We start from the raw sequence: 25,215 nt of genomic DNA, 5'->3' as shown, positions 1-25,215 counted from the left end.
AGAATGCGAGTTTCGCAAATCGCAACGTGGAATTACAGCAATCCCTGGTTTTTCGCAGGGGTTATGTTCCAAAAAGAACCCGTGATAAGTGAAATTCTTTTTACAATTATAGAGGGCTTCTAATTGCAGAGATCAGCCCCGCCTCGCACGTATTCCACTGCTCCTCTGATGCCGCTGCATCCCGACTCTGTAGCGTCTTTTTATCCTAAACCCCGCGGTGCAGGTTTTTTCAAGAGAAGAAAATAGTTATGGGTCGTTGTCTTCGCTCTTTTTTCTTCTGGGCAAAAAGATTCTTTAATATAAACCGACACCATTGATTATATTTGAGACTGTAATGAACGATTCATCAAAGGCTCCTATTCTTCAGCTGCTGCTTCCCTGTCATCACACATGTAGGTGCTCTGGCTCGGGCTCGGCAGGAGTATCGGTGTCCCGGCTGCCTGGACAGCCCGGTCCGACAGCACGTCCAGGGGACTGAAGTGCTGACGCACGAATGCGTTCATAAAAACAGTTCTGCTTCGCGCACGGTGACGCGGTTGATTTGCAGAGAGAACATGCTGTATAGCAGCCAAATTATCAAATAAATGATATTCATGATGATCGTTTTATTTGTGCGTAATGCATAAAGCATATACAGGAAAACACTTGTTATTCCTTATTTTTCTTATTTTTCCCCCTTTGCTGTCACCAATGAATGCTAAACAATATAAATCTAAAGTATAAAATAGATCAAAATTTGTGTGGGGTGCATTGTTTTAATATCTCATTGCTTGGTGTGATAATGATTTGCCTGACGCGGCTGGATCTGTGAGTCTTTGTTCACTAAGATGGTTGTAAAGACTGGGTCAGCAGCATCTTTCATTTCCTTCTTAATGAAAGAGATACTTAAGCTAAGAGCAACTCTGGGAAACGCGATTTTCTTTCACAGGCTCCTTAAGAAGGTTTGAAAGAAGTCTTTCGCTGTTAAGAACTACTTAACTGATCTGGGAAACACGGCCAATGACAGTTGTCATTATCAAACCTCTCCAAGTCTATGGTCTCTTTCTAAGAGGATGCTGTAAAGCAATGGATGACATACAACACGTGTCTAACTGAATATACATGCAAACATGCAACCGTTAATGTAGAAGTTGTTGTATAAGGTGAAGGACAAATGGAGGTAAGTAGCTTGGGATTTTGAAGAAAGCATCAACAAACAGTTACTTTCCTGACATCATGACTGCTCACCTGCTCATGTGGCTGGTAAACTGTGACGTCTCCTGCAGCGTTGGTGGTTTAGTGGTCAGCATATCTGCTAGCAGTTGACCTCGGTTCAATTCCAGCCCATGCAGCAAACATGAGAGGGAGTTAAGAGTGAAGTTTTCTTTTTTGGGGGAAACTCAGCAATCATTATGAACATGAGTTCTAACAGTCAACACCTATGTCTACATGGACAACAATACTCTGATCATAATCAGATAAAAGATGTTTCTCTTTTGCTTGGAGTGGAGATAGCAGCTGGGTTTCAGCTAAACATGCGGTGAAGTAGCAGGAGAATGCTAGAGACAGACAGGTGGGAGGTGGACGGGTCCAGCATCTCCTGGTGCCGGAGGAGACGATGATGGAGCAGTAGAAAAACCATGAATGAGCTGGAAGATGAGACCTCCATCTATCTGGTTCTCCTTCTGCCTGAAGCCTGTTCTTCTTCATCCCTGATCACACATCTCTCACATTGTTCTGCTGCAGCTTGTTCTCCGGCTTCCTCCTCCTTATCTTTAGTCTGGACTTTCACTAGTTTTTGTCCTGACCTCAATAATCTTCTGTCTCCCTCCCTGAAGGCTCTTTTCTTCTGTTTGAGGATTTCCTTCAGGTCACTGGTGATCCAGGGTTTATTGTCGGGTAAACACCTTTGTGTTGTGGTGGAGATGATGTTTTCCACACAGAAGGTGATGTAGTCACTCACACACTCAGTCCTGGCACTGATATCATCTACATGTGGCTCAGAGTGAACAAGTCCCACTTTGCTGCCATTAACATTGTTACGTTATTGTTGTGTCAAATACCAAGTTTCATACTCCAAACCAGCAGAGGGCGACCACACACAGTACTGGTGCTCCCAGGAAGTCACTAATTGGGGCCATGTTCACCTGTGCACAGGAAGGCATGGCAGGAAATGTTTGCTCTGGTCTCGGTTAGCTCCATCTCTCTCCTGGTAACAACTCCTGACCACACACCTGATCCATTGAAGACGCAACTGGTAGAAAGAACCAGTTTGAATGTGGATGTGATTGGGTTTTTTAGTTTAGTAAATCCAATGCAATTTAAGTTGACTTAATTTGTTTATGTTAATTTAAGCATGTATAGATTATTGAAAGTAGTCAAACATGATGTTACTTTATGTTTAGTTAATATTGATCATTTGAGAAACTATTAAGTGAAGAAATTAACTTTGAGAAGTTAATTTAAATGTTTGAGTAACACTGAGTGACATATTATTTAGAAATCTTAAAGGAAAAATGCTTACTGATTGTTGTTTAAATTGAGTCTAATTAATGTCTTTTCTGTTTATCTTAAAGGTTATCAACCTACTACTACTACTCTTCTTTATCCCATTCCATTATTTGATTATCCCCATTTAAACCATCAAACTAAACCCATCTTCAAGAAAATAAAAACTTAGGAGTAAGAAGATTTGAGTTGTCCTTTGCATCTTTCTACAATCGATCGAGCAGTTTGTCAAGTTTGGGCAGAGTTGGGCACAGTTATTGTTTGGAAAAATACAGGTCCCATGGATTAAGAGTGTGATGCTCTGAATCTGAACTACCGAGGTCTTGCAAGAGAGCTTTGTCTCTGTATTTCACCCTTTGTTTTTTATTTAATAGCTTGAGATGGACATTGAAAGTAATCTAGTTGTTTCTTAAGAGTTAGAAATTGTGGTCAGCAGTTTATCCACCTGAACAGGGACTTGAAACCTGGACCCTCAGATTAAAAGTCTGTTGCTCTACCAGCTGAGATACTCAGGTTATTGTCTGAATATTTTGTTTCTTCTTCTTCATATTTTTACAAATATAAGGCATTCGAACGCCTTTAGCACTCGGCCACAAAAACCTGTCAGAGAACCTGCAGAACCAGAGCATTTAGAGCCTTTTTTATTGTTGGATGATAATTTTTTATCAGTGACACATATTTCTATCCTCATTTTTCAAATGTTTTAATGTAAAGCACTTTGAATTGTACGTGGAATGTCTATTCCAAATAAACTTCCCCTTGCTTTATAAACTTATTACATTCCTTATGTTTAGAAGTCATCTTTATTTCCTCATTTCGTCAAGGCAGGTGATCCTGCAGACGTGAATAATTCTTGGTCCACATAAAGTTAACAATGAAACATACGATCTTTAAAAACTGAAACTTTGTAAGATCCCCAGAGTTTAACTGGTAACCAGTTTGGCCAGTATGGGGATTGAACCCATGACCTTGGCGTTATTAGCACCACGCTCTGACCTTCTGAGCTAACCAGCCTTCATGGGACATGGTTCTTTTTCGTATATATCTAGGTATGTGTACGTAGAGATCCAGGCCTTGATTACAAAACCTTGAGTTACATGTGTAGCGCCTGTTAGATAACGCCAGCAGAGCAACTGTGTCACTAACATGATAGTGCTGGTTAGCACCAGAGAAGAAGCCCTTGTTCTTTGTTGGTTTTTAGAGTTGAGGGAAAAAAGCAGAGAAATGTACTGAATGCCTCAGAGCAACCGTATGGTTTTACCCTGTCTTCGGCTGAAATAAAGTCCATGTCTTATGCACCAAGTCGTCCCAGTGAGTGCTGTAACAATTTGGAGATGATTAATGGACATTGTTTCACAGCGAAAGACCTTTCCAACTCTGGAGAAAAATGCTGTAACGCCGGACACGTGTGAGAGCAAGCTAACTGAGGAAGCGCTAGCTTAAGGCAGTGGTCCCCAACCTCCGGGGCACAGCCCGGTACCGGGCCGCACAGAAAGAAAAAAAAATTTCTGTAGAATCTCCGACTGATGATGGTTGACTCTCAAACTGAGGGTTCACAAAGTTTTTATTTCTTGGATGTACAGTAAATACACTGCAAACACACCATAAGAGCTATAAAGGAATAAAATAAAATAAAATAGTTAGTCTTTCTACATTCATATAAGTTTAATTTAACTTAAATACAGACCTGGGCCCTCATTTATCAACAGTGCGTAGAAAAGGTTCTAAATTCTGTCGTAGGAGTGAAATTTAGAATGTGTGTAAGTACAAAAAAATCCGGATCTATCAAACGTGCGGACGCTGGTCGTACGCACAGCAATGATGATAAATCCCACCTGTTCTAAACTGCCGTGCTCGTGCATGGTTACTGTCATTTGCATACAGAAACGCCTCCAATTGGCCATATATGGTGCAACAACAGCTCCCGCTTGGAGGTTTACAAACTTTATTGAACAAAATTCTGTAGAGTTTACAACAAAAGGCAAATGAAACAAAATAATCAATTATCTACAAATATTCAACATTTGGGGGGGTTGAGAGCAAAAAAAAAAAAAGATACATTTACTGACAGGCTATGGGGAGTGTATTAATAAAAATTAAGAAACAAAGACATCGTTTCATATAAGCTTTTGGCAATATCGTTTTTTTCACACATCGGTTTAAGTTTACATTCATTTTTCAGATGTACAATGGAGGGTTTGCTGTTATTCCATTTGCATTTATGTATGTGATATTTGGCTTGTAAAATAATTATGTTGACCATGTTTGATATATTTCTTGGAAGATTATCCATGAATTAAGATTTGGTTGGAGTCAAAAGCTCCTGCTTGGAGGTGAAAACACCAACAGAGCTGTTCTGCAGAATAAATGAGTGTTGCATTCCTCCAGGCCACCGGGCAACGACGGGCAACAGAGACATAGTTGCATCGCAGATTATTTGTGCATTGATTGAATGAAATCCTTTCATGTTCACGTAACTAAATTCATTGTGTGATGGTGCTTTTATTGTGAGTTGGGTGCAATATAGATCCAATAATGTTTGGGAATCCGGCGATGGCATGAAATCCTCGTTTAATTTGGGCTTGTTGGTGATGTGTGTATAGAAACTGGGTGTAAATTAGGGCCAGAGAAATTATTGCATACAACACCGGCATGATTCTGCTGAGAAATGCCGCATATGTCTCCAATCTCTCTCTGAAATGTTCCGGTGGACAAACATCCCAGGGTGGACAGGAGCTGGATGTGACTGGGATGGAGTTGTAAATCACAGCATAGATCCATCAGAATGTTTTGGGGGAAGCGATTCCTGCTGAGAAGCCGCTCCGTGCTCTCACTGAACATCAGCGCGCTCTTTGAAAACGCGCTCTCTGCGGAGCGTGTTTTTGCGGAGCGCACGGTCTCTAAATCCTCCAACACTGCAAGATGAGCCATGGTACTTGTATTTTCTTTTCAGGTCGTCCTGCCAAAGCTGTCTTTTATAGCTTTGAACGGGGAACATGTGCACATCTTCCCCGTTCAGTCACAGTTCAGCGATTGAAGTTTGAGACTCTTTTAATGGGTTCTATTTGTAGTTTCAGTGTTCTACCACTAGGTTTTGTGTGTACGCATGGTCTGGAGCTGTGCGTATATTTACACGTGTTTCTGCGCACAAATACATGTTGATAAATACCATACTTTGTGTGGAAATGCTCGTACGCACGCTTTACGCACAGATCTGTGCGTACGCACGGTTGATAAATGAGGGCCCTGGTCTACATTTTATTTTATCTCTTATATATTTGTTTTTATAATTGTATTGTGTTGCACCAACCACCATAACAAATTCCTCGTGTGAAAACTTGGCAATAAACCCTTTTCTGATTCTGAAGAACGGTATATATATATATATATATATATATATATATATATATATATATATATATATCTGTAATTTTCATCACAGATATTCTCAACCATGAGAGACAAAATGAAAAAAGAAATCAGAAAATCACATTGGCTGATTTTTAAAGATTGTATTTGCAAATTATAGTTTAAAATAAGTATTTGATCAATAACAAAAGTTAATCTCAATACTTGTGTTACTGGTTATCAATACTGATAACCAGTTAAAGCAGGTGCCATGAATTCAGATAACGTGGGTAACGAGTGGAGGACAGAGGAGCCTCTAAAAGAAGAAGTTACAGGTCTGTGAAAGGAAGAAATCTTGCATGTTTGTAGGTGAACAAATACTTGTTTTACCCAGGAATGTATCAATATTCAGTAAAAATCCTACAATGTGATTTCTTGGATACTTTCCCCCCATTCTGTGTCTCATAGTTGAAGGCCTCTCATCTTTTTAAGTGGGAGAACTTGCACAATTGGTGGCTGACTAAATACTTTTTTGCCCCACGGTATGTCCCGCAACATGAGTCTTTCAAAGCAGGTAATCGAAAACCTGCAGCATCCATCTTGCTGTCGGGAAAATGTGGCAACCAGAGATTATTTGCATGGAATTTAAAATTTTGCACACTGATTTCAAAGAAATTCCAAGTTTCCGTAGTTCAGAGAGAAGCAAGAGATAAAATATGTCCCTCAGCATGAGCCTCTCAGAGCATGCAAGAGAAAACCTGCAGTATCCATCTTGCTGTGGGCATTTTAGCAATCAGAGTCTCTTGGCCCACTGATTTCAGCGAATGGCAGTGTCTGTAGTGTAGTGGTTATCACGTTCTAACACGCGAAAGGGCCCTGTTCAAAACTGGGCAGAAACATGTATGACTTTGCAATAACATTATTTGGACTTGGAAAATCACTCCAGTCTCTACTTGGTGCGCAAGACAGGAAGGCTGAGCATCTCTTTCTCATATTGGGTCTCACGCAGAAATTAATTTTGTTGCAGTTGTTGCAGACCAAACGCCAGTCATTCTCCATTCACCTACACTTTAAAATGTCCAACTTTATAACAAAAAAGAAACATATTAATTACCTGCCTTTAAAAAAACGAAAAAAAAAGATTTTTCTAGATTGTTTTCACACCCATGACATCTCTGTGGTGGATGATTTTTTATTGTACCACAAGAGGACAACTTATATAGAGCCATACATTTATTTCTAATATAATTAATATGAAGATAACTTCAAAGCCAATGTGCAAAGACTTGAAGAAAAGGAAGAGATAAAATATTTCTCAGAGAATGAGTCTTTCAGAGCAGCCAGGAGAAAACCTGCAGTATCCATCTTGCTGTCAAGACTTGTAGCAGAATGTTTTACAGGATTTTTTTTGTTATGCCCGTCGACTTTGCAGGTCAAAGCATGTCAGTTTCTGTAGTGTAGCGGTTATCACGTTAGCCTAACACGTGAAACGTCCCCTGTTTGAACCTTGGTGGAAACGTGAGACTTTACAGTGTTATTATTTGGACTTGGAAAACCACTCCAGTCCTCTTCTTGGTGCTCAGGACCGGAAGGTCGACCATCTCTTTCTTGCATTGGCTCTCATGCAGAAATTCATTTTGTTGAAAAAGAAAGTAATTCACCTAAGTAGTAATTCACCTACACTTTAAAATGTCCAACTTTACAGGAAAAAGAACATTAACTGCCTGCTATAAAAAGAGGGAAAAATTGTTTTTTCTCAATGTTTGTTTTCACACCCATGACATCTCTGTGCTGGATGATATTTTATTCTACCACTACACAACTTATATAAAGCCATACATTTATTTTCTAATATCATTGATGTTGTGCCACATGGGAGGTGCGGGTTCAGTTATCAAAGAGTCATTAATGATTGTCGAAGGACAATCATTAATAATTATAAAGTAGATTATCAAATTGAATTATCAAAATGACTTAATCAAAACGGGGCACCACCTGATGTAATCAGGAAAAAGATAACTAAACAGCAAAAATTAGTCTCAAGGTAGATTATTCTTCAGAATAATAGTGAAGGGAGGAGTTTGAACAAAGGCCTTGCAACAACAGTTGTGACAAATAAGTGTAAAATAAGCACGAACAACTTCTCTCATTCAAATTAATCAGAATTTATTTACACAAGTGTCAAGAAGATGGTAAAAGAACACTTCGGATAAATTCTGATGGCTAAACTACCCAAAAACAACAACTAACTAAACATGTACACAAAACTTCAGATTACGTGAAGGGGGGGTGGGGGTGGTAGTAGGAGCAGAATGAGGGGAGAAAACAATAAGATAAACAAACACACTCAACTAATGAGCACAGTTGTGACGGGATCACCAGTCCGGCTCACAACGTAAAACTAACTTTTAAAATGTGTTACTAAGTTTCTCTGCCCAGACACAGAACAGCCTCTTACGTGAATCTTTGTAAATGAAGAGAAAGTGGTTTGATCCGGCCGGTCAGTGTTTCTTGATGAAACAAAGAGTAGTTACGCTCAGCAGGGGATCCTGATAAAGAGCTGCTCTCTTGCTCTCCTGGTCCAAATGAGGACCAGTGTGGATGAGGGGAATACATGGGCACAGCAGCTGGGCCTCCTTCAGCTCCAGGTCGGTCCAAAGGCGTTCACGTCGAGGCCTGCAGGATCCCTGGTTCTGCTCCTCTTTGGGCTCAGAAAACTCGCGGGCCACTCGCTGCAAAACGGACAGAGCAGAGGAGAAGAGAGCTTTTCCTTTTATAGCTGGCCCAGGAAGTCAAGGCCCCCCAGTGGCTTGGGGTCTGTGTCCAATCAGGGGCTGTTCCTTATCACTGCAGGGCCTTAGATGCAAATCCAGGTTGAGCTTTGCGTCAATGGGGTTTCCTTTGTTCCAAACCATGCGGTCAGGTATCATAAACTCAAGGCTGGTCTCAGCCTGAGGCCCCAGAACTGGCCCTCAAAGCTGACCCAAGGCCTCAACTGTTCATATAATCACACAATCCATAGTTCATATCGGACTGTGACTGTGATCGGACGGCTGACTTCCTCATTCTGCGCTGGGTGAGGGGATGGTGGGGTGGACTGGACTTGTGGGTGTATATGTACGTGGAAATGTATGTATCTGATACAGCTCTTCCTCCAGCTCTTCCGGGGGGAGTCCGAGGCGTTCCCAGGCCAGCCAAGAGACATAGTCTCTCCAGCGTGTCCTGGGCCTTCCCCGGGGTCTCCTCCCGGAGGGACATGCCTGGAACACCTCCCTAGGGAGGCGTCCAGGAGGCCTCCGGTACAGATGCCCAAGCCACCTTCCTGTGAAGGAGCAGCGGCTCGACTCCGATCTCCTCCCGGGTGACCGAACTCCTCACCCTATCTCTAAGCGAGCGTCCAGCCACCCTGCGGAGGAAACTCATCTCTAAGGGAGCGTCCAGCCACCCTGCCGAGGAAACTCATCTCTAAGGGACCGTCCAGCCACCCTGCGGAAGAAACTCATCTCGGCCGCTTGTATCCGCGATCTCGTCCTTTCGGTCACTACCCAAAGTTCATGACCATAGGTGAGGGTAGGTGCGTAGACTGACCGGTAAATCGAGAGCTTCGCCTTTCGACTCAGCTCCTTCACCACGGCGGTCCGGTACATCGACCACATAACTGCGGACGCTGCACCGATCCGTCTGTCAATCTCAATCTCCATCGTTCCCTCACTCGTGAACAAGATCCCGAGATACTTGAACTCCTCCACCTGAGGCAGGACTTCTCCACCCACCCGGAGAAGGCACACCACCCTTTTCGATGGAGAACCATGGCCTCGGTTTTGGAGGTGCTGATTCTCATCCCAGCCGTGTCGCACTCGGCCTCAAACATCCCCAGCACATGCTGAAGGTCCCGGTCCGATGAAGCCAACAGGACAACATCATCTGCGAAAAGCAGAGATGAAATCCTGAGGTTCCCAAACCGGATCCCCTCCGGCCCCTGGCTGCGCCTAGAAATCCTGTCCATAAAAATTATGAACAGGACCGGTGACAAAGGGCAGCCCTGCCGGAGTCCAACATGCACCGGGAACAAGTCTGATCTGATGCCGGCAATGTGAACCAAACTCCTGCTCCGATCATACAGAGACCGGACAGCCCTTAATAGAGGGCCCCGGACTCCATACTCATTGAGCACCGCCCACAGAATGGCAACGAGGGACATGGTCAAATGCCTTCTCCAGATCCAAAAAACACATGTAGACTGGTTGGGCAAATTCCCATGAACCCTCGAGCACCCTGCGGAGGGTATAGAGCTGGTCCAGTGTTCCACGACCGGGACGAAAACCGCATTGTTCCTCCTGAATCCGAGGTTCAACTATTGGCCATATTCTCCTCTCCAGTACCCTGGCGTAGACTTTCCCGGGGAGGCTGAGAAGTGTGATCCCCCTATAGTTGGAACACACTCTCCGGTCCCCCTTTTTAAACAGAGGGATCACCACCCGGGTTTGCCACTCCAACGGTACTGTCCCCTTCCTCCACGCTATGTCACAGAGGCATGTCAACCGAGACAGCCCTACGACATCCAGAGACTTGAGGTACTCAGGGCGAATCTCATCCAGCCCCGGTGCCACTGAGGAGCTTATGAACCACCTCAGTGACCTCGGCTTGGGTGATGGATGAGCACGTCTCCGAGTCCCCACTCTCTGCTTCCTCAGTGGAAGGCATGTCAGTCGGGTTGAGGAGATCCTCAAAGTATATATACGTTGGTGAGTCGTTAGGGTACTTTGCCGGGCAAAAGCCGCTCCACACTGATCACACCCGTAAGGCTTGTCTCCAGTGTGAATACGTTGATGATTCGTTAGAGCACCTTGCTGGGCAAAAGCCTTTCCACACTGATCACACCTGTAAGGCTTGTCTCCAGTGTGAATACGTTGATGATTGGTTAGAGCACCTTGCTCGGCAAAAGCCGCCCCACACTGATCGCACCTGTAAGGCTTGTCTCCAGTGTGAATACGTTGGTGACTCGTCAAATGATCTTGCCGGGCAAAAGCCGCCCCACACTGATCACACCTGTAAGGCTTGTCTCCAGTGTGAATACGTTGGTGACTCGTCAAATGATCTTGCCGGGCAAAAACCGCTCCACACTGATCACATCTGTAAGGCTTGTCTCCAGTGTGAATACGTTGGTGTCTCGTTAGATCACATTGTTGGGCAAAAGCCGCACCACACTGATCACACCTGTAAGGCTTGTCTCCAGTGTGAATACGTTGGTGATTAATTAGAGCATCTTGCCGGGCAAAAGCCGCCTCACACTGATCGCATCTGTAAGGCTTGTCTCCAGTGTGAATACGTTGGTGAATCGTCAAATAACCTTGCTGGGCAAAAGCAACTCCACACTGATCACACCTGTAAGGCTTGTCTCCAGTGTGAATACGTCGGTGTCTCGTTAGGTGACTTTTATGGGTAAAAGCCGCTCCACACTGATCACAGCTATGTGGTTTATCACCAGTGTGAGTTTTCTTATGGATCTTCAGGTTTGATGAAGTGGTGAAGACTTTCTCGCAATCATCACAGCAGTATCTTTTGGGTCTTCCTTTATGATTCTGTAACAGAGAAGATGACTTACATTATCTTGGCTGCATTATCAAAAGCCTTTTCAGTTTCAAGTATGGAGCTAGAACAGTTTCATAATTCACAAATGCACAGGACAAAATTCACAAATGCACACGCCGATCCACAAATGCAAAGGACAAAATTCACACGTGTGTAGGACAAGATACGCAAATGTATTTTCTATGCACACACAAATATAACCTGATTTACAAACGTTTTTTGTTTGTGAGCTGAGGTGGATTTGCATGTGACTTTTGAGACTCCCCTGACGTGACTCGATTCACAAATGCGTTTTTTTTTTTAACACGGAAGGATCTGCAACCAAACAGATATCTTCTGTTCAATCATAAGAGCGCACCCCACGTGGGGGATGATTTACTCGTAAACCAGTCAGATTATAGGGCTGATACACCTGCTGTTTGAGCTGCGTCGCGCCGTTGGCTTAGAAAAATGATTCAATATTTCGAGTTGGTGGAGTAAAGACAAATAAACAAGACAGCAACACGGGATGGAAAGGAGATCACTGCTCTGCTTTTCTTGTGATCTCGGTAAAGAAAACAGCGCGATCGGAGATGGTTTGTCGGGCTGTTCAACCAGAGCCGCCGGGAGACTGGAGAGCTCCAAGTCCTGCCGATGCAGCAAATGATGATGAGAAACAGCAGAGATATTTATGTATGTATCACCACCCACCCGCCCCCACTAGGTAATGAAGCCTATAATCGGGGACCAGAGAGAATGCAGTTCTGCCGAATGATGTTTAGTGGAGGCAGACATTATCTCATTACTGATATGATTTAACAGAAGATTCCTAAATTGATTAATGCATAGATTGGATATTTGTTTCCAGTTCATTAGAATAGTTTTTTTTGCGATACATAAGGCAGTGAGAACCAAGTGAGCCAGGTTTTTTTTTATAAAAGTAAAAAGAAAAACACTTCATGAGAAGTTTAAGAAAACAAAACAAAACAAAGAATTTAATCCTTTACAACTTGCTATATTGATTTACATGTGCCAAAAAAAGGAGTAGGAAGAAGTGTAAACTTATTTAGTCCTACCCCCATTCACTGATCATTTAACCTGTATTTATAAATATTCACTGTACTCAAACAGCTAAATAACAGTATTATTATTATTATTATTCTCACACATACTTATACATACATACACATAATTATTGTTATTATATTACTCACACACATACTTATACATGCATACACATAATAATAATAATAATAATAATAATTATTATTATTATTATTATAATACTCACACACATACTTATACATGCATACACATAGTTGAATATTTCTATATATTTGTACACACATTAGGGCTGAACGATTTTTGAAAATAATCTAATTGCGATTTATTTTCTCAATATTGGCTTGCTGATTGGGTAACGTACTGCGTCACGCATCGCGTCACTTCCTGGTGTTGCGGTCTGTTGCTGCTGCACGGCGTGCAGGCACAGATCTCTCCCGACTTTTTTTGTCTTAAACTTAGACTGTTTTCTGGTAAAATAGCACTATATCTGGTACATTACTGTCTTTATTTCAACACTCGCTCATTTTCTCTTCCGTAACTTTCACTGTCACCAATCACCAATACATTTTCTGTCCGTTAGCCTCCGTTAGCATCTTAGCATGGCCTCTCCGTCTCTCACCGTTTCACCTCTTTGCTGCTCAGTGTGTGAAATGTTTAGTTATTCCTCTGCCTCCTTTAGTGAAGACGGTAAGTGCTTAAAATGTAGTTTATTTACAGGGCTGGAGGCGAGGCTCAGTCAGTTAGAGGTCCGGTTCTGCCAATTTGACCATAGTCCGATAGCCTCCTCAGCTAACCAGGCTAAGCTAGCGGCGGACCGACCCATAGCAGCTGAGGGTAGCCGCTCCCCTGCAGCTCCCGAGCAGCCGGCCAGTCAGGACCGGTGGGTGACGGTTCGGAAGAAGCGTAGTCTTAAAAGGGCTCACGGAACACCACCACCCGCTTCATGTGTCTAACCGATTTTCCCCACTCAGCGACACACCCGTTGAGAAACCGACCCTGGTGATTGGAGACTCCATAGTCAGACATGTGAAGCCGACTCCAGAGACCATAGTTAGGTGTATCCCGGGGGCCAGAGCGGGGGACATAGAAGCAAATTTGAAGCTACTGGCAAAGGGTAATCGTAAATATGGTAAAGTTATCATCCATGTCGGAGCTAACGACTCCCGTCTTCGCCAGTCGGAAGTAACCAGAATGAATATTGCCTCGGTGTGTAACTACGCCAAAACCATGTCGGACTCCGTAGGTTTCTCTGGCCCCCTCCCCAATCTGACAGGCGATGACATGTTTAGTCGCATGCTCTCGCTCCGTCGCTGGTTGTATCGGTGGTGTTCAGAAACCGACGTGGCCTTTATTGACAATTGGGAAAGCCCGGTCTGATTAGAAGAGACGGCATTCATCCCACCCGGGATGGTGCTGCTCTTGTCTCTAGTAATTTGGCCTGTTTCATTAGACCCTCTCCCTGACATCGCAGGGTCCAGGCCAGGATGCAGAGCTGTAGTTTAACACACTTCTCTGCTGCTTCTCGAAGACCAACGCCTGCCAACAAAACTATAAGATTACATGATGTAACTGGTAACTCTAACCAGGTGCCTAGCAAAATAGAAGTAGTTGCAGTTCCCCGCCCTCCACTAGTTCACCAGGTGCGGCGTTATAGAGTTAACCAAAATAATCTTGTAAAAATTAAAACCAATGCACATTTGGTACCAATAAGAGACCGAAAAATTAGATGCGGACTACTAAATATACGATCGTTAAGCTCCAAGTCTCTGTTAGTAAATGATATAATTACAGAGAGTAGGAGTGATGTTTTCTGCTTAACAGAAACATGGTTACAGGAGGAAGAGTATGTTAGTTTGAATGAATCGACTCCGCCCGGCTACTTTAATCATCACATTCCTAGAAACACGGGCCGAGGCGGAGGAGTCGCAGCAATTTACAACTCCAGTCTCCAAACAAAAATTGAACCTAAGTGCAATTATAATACGTTTGAAAGCCTCACGCTTAGTCTGAAATTTCCGAGCTGGAAATCAGAGAAGCCAGTTGTGTTAGTGGTAGTGTATCGGCCCCCTGCTGGTGCTTATCTAGAGTTTTTGTCTGAATTTTCAGATTTCCTTTCTGGATTATTGATCAGTACAGGTAAATTCATCATAGTGGGCGATTTTAATATTCATATGGATGTTGAAAGCGATAATCTTAAATTAGCTTTCAATTCTCTTCTAGAATCAATGGGTATCTCACAAAAAGTGGACGGGCCGACGCATTGTTTTGATCATACTCTCGATCTCGTTCTCACCTACGGTGTTGAAACTGATGATCTGTTGGTGTCACCTGTTAACTCCCTTTTATCCGACCATTATTTAATAACGTTTGAATTGAATGTTGTTGAAGTGCAGGGCAGGAGGTATTATTTTAGCAGATGTTTGTCTGATGAAGCTATTGCTAAATTTAAGGAGACCATTGCTCATCTTGCGACAGTGGAAAATAGTGAAGCCTCTACTGAAGCAATAGAGGCCAGTGACCTGGGTTCTACCTCTGATGTTGATGTTGATTTTCTTGTTAGTAACACTGCTGATCTGTTGCACTCAGCTTTAGATGAAGTTGCTCCTTTGAAAAGGAGGGTTTCTAGCCACAGGAGCTTAACTCCCTGGTACAATTCAGATATTCGCATGTTGAAACAAAGCGTGCGTAAAATGGAAAGGAAGTGGCACTCTTGTAAGTCTGTAGACTCTTATCGTGAATGGAAAGATATTCTAATACTGTAATAATTGCTCGGGGGTTTATGTTTATGTTTATGTTCATGTTCTGGATCTCTGGAAAGCGTCTAGAGACAACATCTGTTGTATTAGACGCTATATGAATAAAATTGAATTGAATTGAATATTGTGATTGCAATTTAATATGCGATTATTTTTTTCAAGGTCCTGTTTTCATGTATTTTTCAACTATAAAAGCAATAAATCAGTTTGTTTTATAATAAACAATGTCAGATTTATTTAAAGTACAGATTACAACAATAAAAGGAAACAAATCTGTGGTTTTACCTCTTTAACACGTCTACATACATCTGTACACATGAGTGTTATGGGTCGTTCTCTGAACCCAATCGCACGACACCAAACCGGGTTAAACTTTAGCCACAACGAGGCGTAGTTTAATAGAAAAATCACAGAAAAACTCCCACAGGGAACAAAAAAACCTTCCTCAAAGGAAACTCAGAACTTCTTCACAAATAACTCAAAAATCACAGAGAGAAAAAAAATCACCAGCAAACTAACAAACAAACCAACAAAGCTCAGAGTCAACAAAACGAACGAGCAATGAACAACTCGCAGACCCGCTCTTTAACCTCCTGATGAGCTGACGAGCTGTAGGTGTGGTTAGGCTGATTTATGGTTCCGCGTTACACCAACGCAGAGCCTACGCCGTAGGGTACGCGGTACGTGCACCGTACGACGCGCGTCGCAGCTTCACAGCGCGGCGCACTGTCCGCCGGCGCGGCTGCTAATTCCGTATTGAACAGTGAGTGTGTTAGAAGGTACAAAAGGTCCACTTATATGTTGTAGATACTTTATTCCTTGGTCTCTCCATTGAGTAAAGTTTACCATCTTTTTTTATCATTTTTCCAGAATGTCTTGGTTGTTCTCAGATGGGTGTGCGATCACATGGAAAAAGTGAGACTTTGGCTATTTTAAGGAAGTCCCACCAGGCTGTCAGAGTTGAGCTAATATTAATGCTTTTAAAGCATTCATGATGTGTAATATTTTGACTGATAAATGGTAGATCTGAGATTTCCAAATCATTGCAAAACACTTGTTCTGAATCCAGACATTGACTATCTAGTAAGTGGTTTTTGCACCATTTTAAGATATACTGTAACTTATTAACTAAGAAATAATACTGGAAGTTGGGTAAGTCTAAGCCTCCACAGTCTTTGGATTTTTGTAATGTCTTTAAGCTAATACGTGGAGTTTTATTTTTCCACAGGAATTTTGACACGTATGAATCCAGTGACTTAAACCAAGAAGGAAAGGGGTTTGAATGGTGATGGTCCATCCATCGATCGTCTGCAGCTTATCCCTTTCCCGGTCGCGGGGGCAGCAGTCTCAACAGAGATGCCCAGACACTTCCTCCAGCTCTTCCGGGGGGAGTCTGAGGCGTTCCCAAGGCAGCCGAGAGACATAGTCTCTCCAGCGTGTCCTGGGTCTTCCCCGGGGTCTCCTCCCGGAGGGACATGCCTGGAACACCTCCCTAGGGAGGCGTCCAGGAGGCATCCGGTACAGATGCCCAAGCCACCTCAGCTGACTTCTCGCAATGTGAAGGAGCAGCGGCTTGACTCCGAGCTCCTCCCAGGTGACCGAACTCCTCACCCTATCTCTAAGGGAGCATCCAGCCACCCTGCGGAGAAAACTAATCTCGGCCGCTTGTATCCGCGATCTTGTCCTTTCGGTCACTACCCAAAGTACATGGCCATAGGTGAGGGTAGGTGCGTAGATTGACCGGTAAATCGAGAGCTTTGCCTTTCGACTCAGCTCCTTCTTCACCACGACGGTCCGGTACATCGACCGCATAACTGCGGACACTGCACCGATCCGTCTGTCAATCTCACGCTCCATCGTTCCCTCACTCATGAACAAGATCCCGAGATACTTGAACTCCTCCACCTGAGGCAGGACTTCTCCACCCACCCGGAGAAGGCATGCCACCCTTTCCCGATGGAGAACCATGGCCTCAGTTTTGGAGGTGCTGATTCTCATCCCTGCCGCGTCGCACTTGGCCTCAAACCGCCCCAGCAGATGCTGAAGGTCCCGGTCCGATGAAGCCAACAGGACAACGTCATCTGCAAAAAGCAGAGATGAAATCCTGAGGTTCCCAAACCGGATCCCCTCCGGCCCCTGGCTGCGCCTAGAAATCCTGTCCATAAAAATTATGAACAGGACCGGTGACAAAGGGCAGCCCTGCCGGAGTCCAACATGCACTGGGAACAAGTCTGATCTACTGCCGGCAATGCGAACCAAACTCCTGCTCCGATCATACAGAGACCGGACAGCCCTTAGTAGAGGGCCCCGGACTCCATACTCACCGAGCACTCCCCACAGAATGGCACGAGGGACACGGTCAAATGCCTTCTCCAGATCCACAAAGGAGCCTGTCGCTGAAGGAGCTCTCCAGCGCTCTGAAGGTGTCCTTCATGGGGTGGGAGTCCTTCTCCATCATGGATGACAGCTTAGCCATCATCCTCCTCTCTCCCACCACCTGTACTGTGTCCAGAGAGCAGCCCACGACAGAGCCGGCCCTTTTGATGGTTTTGTCCAGCCTCCTTCTGTCTGCAGCTGTGATGTTGCTGCCCCAGCAGACCACTCCGTAAAAAAATGGCTGATGCCACCACAGTGTCATAAAAAGTTTTCAGGAGTTTCTCCTGCACACCAAAAGCCCTCAGTCTCCTGAGCAGATAGAGTCTGCTCTGGCCTTTTTTGTGGAGTGCCGAGGAATTAGTAGTCCAGTCCAGTTTATTGTTGAGGTGAACACCCAGGTACTTATAAGATGTCACCATCTCAATGTCCTTCCCCTGGATGTTCACCGGTGTCGGGGGGGGGGGGGGGGTTTATTACACCTGCGGAAATCCACCACCAGTTCTTTGGTTTTCCCCGCGTTGATCTGGAGGTGGTTCTGCAGGCACCAGTCCACAAAGTCCTGGGACAGTACTCTCTGTACTCGCTATCTTCATCAGTGATGAGGCCGACGATAGCAGAGTCATCAGAGAAGTTTTGTAGGTGACAGGTTGGTGAGTTGTAGGAGAAGTCAGCAGTGTAGAGAGTGAAGAGGAACGGCGCCAGGACCGTTCCCTGCGGGGCCCCCACACTGCAGACGACCATGTCCGATGTGTGGTAAAGTCTGGAAAAGGTTACAAAGCCATTTCTAAAGCTTTGGGAGTCCAGCGAACCACAGTGAGAGCCATTATCCACAAACGGCAAAAAACATGGAACAGTGGTGAACCTTCCCAAGTGGCCAGCTGACCAAAATTACCCCAACAGCGCAGCAACGACTCATCCAAGAGAGAAAGACCACAGAACAACATCCAAAGAACTGCAGGCCTCACTTGCCTCAATTAAGGACATTGTTCATGACTCCACCATAAGAAAGAGACGGGGCAAAAATGGCAGAGTTCCAAGACAAAAACCACTGCTGAGCAAAAAGAACATAAAGGCTCGTCTCAGTTTTGACAGAAAACATCTTGATGATCCCCAAGACTTTTGGGAAAATACACTGTGGACTGAAAAGACAAAAGTTGAAGGCTTTTTGGAAGGTGCATGTCCCATTACATCTAGCGTAAAAGTAACACGGCATTTCAGAAAAGGAACATCATACCAACTAGGGCTGGGCGACATGGCCTTTTATTAATATCTTGATATTTTTAGGCCATGTCACGATACATGATATATATCTCAATATTTTGCCTTAGCCTTGAATTAACACTTTGATGCATACAATCACACCAGTATGATCCTTCTATATATCTACATTAAAACATTCTTGTTCAGGAGGGGCCTTTAGAGCACCTTTATATTAAGAATAATTGTAGGTGTAGGGACTGCAATGTTTCATCCTCTCCTCCTTTACTTTCACTTACTTTTAGAAATATGACGTCATATAGTCTTGTTTGACTTTGTTTCGATGATAGTGATTGATTTCATGTGGCCACATTTAAGCAACACTAGGTGACGTTTCTCAGCTCTGGAAGAGAAAGGCTCGGCGGCACGCGGACGCGTGTTGCACTGAGCAGCTCCTCAGCTCTCCGGAGAGCTGTGCGTGACGTGCGAGGAGAAAACATCCCCTCCTAACATCCCCTCCTAACTCAAATATGAAATAGAAATGAAAGCAAGAAATTTAAAACAGAACTATTATGAATCAGGTCCCAAAGCAATGAAGTTATTGACGAGACGTTTAGGAAAACAACAAGCAGAAATTACAGTCAATAAAATGTATGACCCCAAAACAAATCAGCCCAAATATAAACCAAAAGAAATTTAAAATATCTTTAAAGATTATACAAGGAACTCTACACTGAATCGTCAGATTTGAACCAGGAAAATATTAAAACTTTCCTCAAATCCCTAGACCTACGTTCAATAGGCACAAAACAAAATGAACAAGTAACAACAAGGATAACAATGAAATTTGGAAAGACATTGGCAAATTAAAATCAAATAAGGCACCTGGTAGCGATGGATTTCCCTCTGAGTGGTATAAAAAGTTTAGTGAAGAACTAACACCACTACTCCACAGTACTTTCAATTGGGTTATGAGTGAATAAAATCCCCCCCCCCCCCCCCCCCCCTCCTGGACTGAAGCAATAATTACACTTCTTCCCAAGCCCCTAAAAGATAACGACTATTGCCAAAATTATAGACCGATATCAGTATTAAATGTTGATTATAAAATGTACACTTCAAATCATATCAAATACACTCCAAACAATTGTACCAGACTTGATAGACAAGAATCAATGTGGATTTGTTATGGATAGACAAACGCAAGATAATAATAAAACATTACACATTATACATAAAATACATAAAGATGAGATAGGAGCAGCCTTGATTAGTTTGCAGAAAAAGGATTTGATAGAGTTCATTGGGAATTTTTATACTAAACTCTGGAAAAATGTGGATTTAATAATTGGTCAATTCCGTGTATCAGGTCTATACATAACAAACCCACAGCTAGACTGAAAATCAATGGCTCTTTGTCAGAAAGGTTTACCTTAGAAAGAGGAACTAGACAGAGCTGCTGCCTTAGTCCAACACTGTTTGCCCTTCACATTGAGCCGTTGGCCCAGATGGTTAGACAAGACCCCTCAATAAAAGGCATAGATATAAATTAACAAAAACATACAAGTTTGTTTGCAGATGATATTATGATTTATTTGAAAAAAACCCAGTTGTTCATTCAAGCAGCTTACACAAACTCTAGAAAGATTTGGTTTATATTCAGGCTATAAAGTCAATATTAGGGCTGCAACGATTCGTCGACGTTGTCGACAAAAATCGATAATCAAAATTGTCGACAATGAATTCCATTGTCGACAATTGTCGCCAGACGTGTTTTTCCAACGGAGTGAGGCGTCACATTTCAATACAATCTCTGCTGAGAGTAGCGCGTGCACAACAGCGTCTCAGCGGCTGCGGGAAATAAAACTTTAAAAGTTTGGGAGCATTTTAGCCTCAATACGGCGAATAAAAAGATGACTTGCAAGGTTTGCAAAGCCGATGTTGCTTTTCACGGGAGCACGTCGGTAATGCATTTGAAGAGAAAGCACGTCGGAGTGTTGAACAAAACGGACTCGCCTTGGTAAGATATTAAGCGTATTTTGGCTTTAAAAGAAAGCTTTAACGTTATGCCTGACAAAGTATTAAATTAAGTCGGATATTTGGAGAAACTGCGTTTAGTGTCTGTGGCGCATCTTGGAAGAGAGACGCACGGGACCGCAGTCGGTCAGAAACATTCTCTCCCTCCACAGCAATGTAATGGCCAAGCGATTCATTTGTTAAATTAATTCATTTCATTCTAAACTTTGTTTATTTAATGTTATTTATTAGTATTATTTGAGCCACTCACAGTTACTCTCGTTGCTATAACCTCAATCACATAATTGATGCAGCGCGAAAGGCGGAAAAAAGCTTGTGTGATGACAATGATGGATTTGCATCTAACTTAGTATGAACTGTCAATTATCCATCAAGCTCCACACTGATCAACATTAAATCAGATAGATTTTTCTGGACTTTTCTCTTGCGGGACGGGAGAAGACACTAAATCAATGCATCTTTATTGTGCGCCGTGCAGGCATGAAGTCTCAGAGTTTTGCGGGAGGGGCGGGAGTGTAACACACGTTGCGGGCAGTAATGGTCAGAAATTCAGCGGGAGCAGGATGAAGAAAACAGTCCCGCTATATCAGGGCTCTAGTGCCATCTTTCTTGTGTTTATTATCATTTGCCACATAATTAATGCAACCTCATGCTAAATTTTAAAAAAAATTACTAATTATCCGATTAGTCGACTAATCGTTTCAATAGTCGGTGACTAGTCGACTATTAAAATAGTCGTTAGTTGCAGCCCTAGTAAATATACTTAAAACCTAACTTCTCATGTTTAATTGCTCGCCTAATCATGAACTGAGGGAATGGCAGATAAACTGGGAAGCTAAATCAATTAAGTATTTGGGCATAAATGTGACTAAAGACCTTTCTAAATTATATAGAAGCAACTATGAACACATTAAGACATTAATAGATGGATCACCTATCCACTGGGATTAATTGATAGGATAAATGTGGTTAAAATGAACATCCTGCCACGTTTGCTATAAGTGTTCTTATCTTTACGGTTTGTGATATCGAAAGAACAATTTAACAAATGGGATAAATGCATATTAAGGTTCGTGTGGGGAGGCAAACGACCCATAATACGCTATACCACTTTATAATTGTCTAAAGACAAAGGGGGAATGGCACTCCCAAACCTAAAAGAGTCTTTTCATTCGCTCAACTGCGTCATCTAATCAGCTGGTGTGATAAGGGGTATGTAGCTCGATGGAAAGATATTGAAATCCCCATACCCAAAAACACAATTCAAACGAATATTGGGGACATAGAGACCCCCAGCCACATAAGAGGAGAACATAATTTTAACCCAGTGATTTCATTCACTTTAGAAACATGGTATTCCTTGGTGAAACAATTAAAATTTGGTAAGGAAATAGGATTGCTAAAATGGATTGTATTTGACGATAAATTTATACCAAGAAAACTTGATGGGAGATTTAAACAGTGGGCAGAAGGAATTACAGCCATGTGCACAACTATTAAAAAGGGTGAAATGAAAAGCTTCCAGGGACTAAAAAATGCACACGATCTAACTAATCAGGACTTATTTAGATACCTGCAAATGAGGGACTATTATATCAAAAATATGAGTATAAAATACATCCTATCATAAAACTACTGGCTAGGGCATATAGCCATGCCATCTGTTTTATATGGCTGCTTAATGGACTCCAGAATAAAATCAACATTGTATGTTAAAGCAAAGTGGGAAAGGGAGCTGGGTGAAGAGATTCCAGAGGGCAAATGGTATGATTTGTGGAAAACAATCCAAAATACTACACAGTCTCTGAGATGGAGAGAATTTAATTGGAAGAACTTAATTTGATATTTTATCACACCTAAAATCAGAGCTAAACAGATAAATACTCACCAACCATGCTGGAGATTGTGTAACCACATGGATCCAGATCACACACACATATTTTGGAAATGTATGAATGTACAGCCCTTCTGGGGGAATGTTCACTCAGTTCTCTGTTATGTACTGGGATATGTGATCCTGTCTTACTCTGTACCTTGGACATTTGGATGGATGGGTATATGTTGGAGACAGATATCTGGTCAAGTTTCTCCTAGTGGCTGGGAAGAAGGCCATTACCAAAAACCGGCTCAAGTCTGATCCCCCCAGTAGCAAACAATGCATGTCAATTATAGATGAAATACTGGTGATGGAACATCTCACATACAAGTTGAAAATGAAAGATCTCTTTGTAACAAACTGGGGAAAATGGTTGTCATATAAGGAAAGAAGTGACTCTACATAACTGTGCACAGGATCTGTTAGATCTTTCTGAATGGTTATTATGTAGTTTTTTTTTATATCAATTTGTTTTATCCTCTTTAGTATTATCATTATTGCCATTATTATTTTCTATTTGAAAGGATCTTTCCTAATCCGTGGATCTGAGGAATTCGTCTTAAATGTGTTTGTTAACATTGATAATTGAAATAAATCAAAATTGATAAAGAACAAAAATGTGGTGGTGATGTCCTCCATTTCTAGATCTGCCCCCCCTGGCTCTGTGGGCCTGCTGATGGCCGGTGTCTCTTGGACCTTACCTTGGTGTCAGTGTTACGGGCCTCAGGTCCTGAGACCGCTGCAACAAGATTGGAGCTTTGCCTCACGGAGTTGAATCCTCCTAACTCTCCTCTGGAAACCTGGGAAGCAGAATTGAAACGTCAGGAAGGAGCCGGCCGTCTTTCTTCCCCGGAAAGCTTGGTCTGATTTATTTTGGAGACCGCCTCTCTCTTCTATTGACTGTAAACTTTTAAAAGAAGGGTCGATAATTCCTGTCAGCCAATGCAATCAGTGTTTAAATGTGTATGAATGTTGGTGGTGGTCGGAGGGGCTGTTTGGTGCAGTATGGCAGCCACGCTTCCATCAGTCTGCAGGGCAGCTGTGGCTACAAAACGTAGCTACCACCACTGTTGAGAATGTGTATGAATGATTAATAGTTTAAGTGTAGCACTTTGAGATTCATTGAATGTAAAGTGCATTACAAGTTTAATTTATTATTACGTGCGTATTCTCCAAAGGTAAACAGTCGCCAGAGCTTACTGAGTGCACGGACACCAGTGAGCATTAAACCAGTTTAAAAACAAATATAAAAACATGATTTTCACAAGGTACAAAGAGGAAGGGGTTTAGCGCCTTTAGGGGCCTGATATAACACTACTGGGTAGACTGGTTTATATTTATGTACAGAAATGGGCTGCTAATTATAAGAGTGAAATTATATATATATATATATATAAACATATACACACACACCCATACATACATGTATGTATGGGTGTGTGTGTATATATATATATAATATAATTCTATGTGTGTGTGTGTGTGTGTATATATATATATATATATATATATATATATATATATATATATATATATATATATATATATATATATATATATATATATATATATATATATAAAATGTATGTGTGTGAATACGTGTGTAAGTAGACATACATACATACCGGTAGATATAGAGCAGATGGAGTTAATATAGAGATAGTATGGTGAAAATAAGTATATTTATATAAATATTTATATTGGCATGTGTGTACAAATATATACAAATACTCAACTGCTACTCAAAATGTATTAACACGTTAATAAATTATTAGTGAATGGGGGTATAGAATTAAATATGTAACACTTCTTCCTACTGCTTTTTGCACATGTAAATTAAGATAGTAAGTGTTAAAAGTATCTTTGTTTTGTTATCTTATTTTCTCTTTAATTGTTGTTTTTTACATGTACAAAATAAAAATAAAACAAAAAAATAAATAAAAGTTCTCTAGCTCTTGGTGATGAATATGGTTTGGGTTACAAAATAATCCTGAAGGAAGAAGATGGCATAAAAAATAAGTGTAGATTAAGTTTTCAAAAACTACGTATGAGTGATGCTGGTGCTCTGTTTGAAACCAGACGGGTCATTGTCTCGGTTTCTTTGTTTGGGGCCATGTGGTCAACTGGAAGACAATGTGGTCTTACAGTTGATGTTAGACCTCAGAGTTGAAGTTACACCTTTACCATGTTCAACACGTGGCTGCGGCTCAACACTTGCAACATTGTTAGAAACACAAAATAAACCTTAAAGGTTTCAAACAAAAACGTACCTGGTCCGGGTCCGTTTGCATTCTTCCAGAATGTTCCAATCTTCAGTGTAACGGGAGTTTCTCTGGTCTGAACCAGAGCAGTGGATAAAACAGAGGCGACGCTTCCATAGGACTCCGTTGGAAATCATGGCGGCAGCACTTCCGGGTTATGGAGCCTTTATTTAAAAAACTTTATTAGCAAATGTTGCTCTACAAACCATAGACATATAAACTAGGACGCCCCGTGGAGCTG

General features: G+C 42.3%; 1 protein-coding gene and 1 non-coding gene across 2 annotated transcripts in view; both read right to left on the bottom strand.

The window, feature by feature from the left end:
* Positions 1–25,084, bottom strand: part of LOC133460760 (zinc finger protein 721-like) — a 176,691-nt gene extending 151,607 nt beyond the window's left edge. The window contains exons 1-4 of the mRNA XM_061741523.1: positions 24,984–25,084; positions 23,415–23,513; positions 11,221–11,417; positions 10,573–11,052 (exon numbers count right to left, since the gene is read on the bottom strand). Coding sequence (XP_061597507.1) covers positions 10,573–11,052; positions 11,221–11,417; positions 23,415–23,513; positions 24,984–25,004 — 797 coding nt within the window. The 5' untranslated portion in view covers positions 25,005–25,084. The remainder of the gene's footprint in view (positions 1–10,572; positions 11,053–11,220; positions 11,418–23,414; positions 23,514–24,983) is intronic.
* Positions 3,428–3,501, bottom strand: trnai-aau (transfer RNA isoleucine (anticodon AAU)). The gene has a single exon. It is a non-coding gene; the product is annotated as a tRNA-Ile (tRNA).
* Positions 25,085–25,215: the final 131 nt, after the last annotated feature.

The sequence above is a fragment of the Cololabis saira genome, chromosome 15, assembly GCF_033807715.1.
Source record: "Cololabis saira isolate AMF1-May2022 chromosome 15, fColSai1.1, whole genome shotgun sequence".
Classification (NCBI taxonomy): Eukaryota; Metazoa; Chordata; class Actinopteri; order Beloniformes; family Belonidae; genus Cololabis; species Cololabis saira.
The sequence above is the reverse complement of the archived record's forward strand: the minus strand, read 5'-3'. Positions and strand labels throughout refer to the sequence as shown.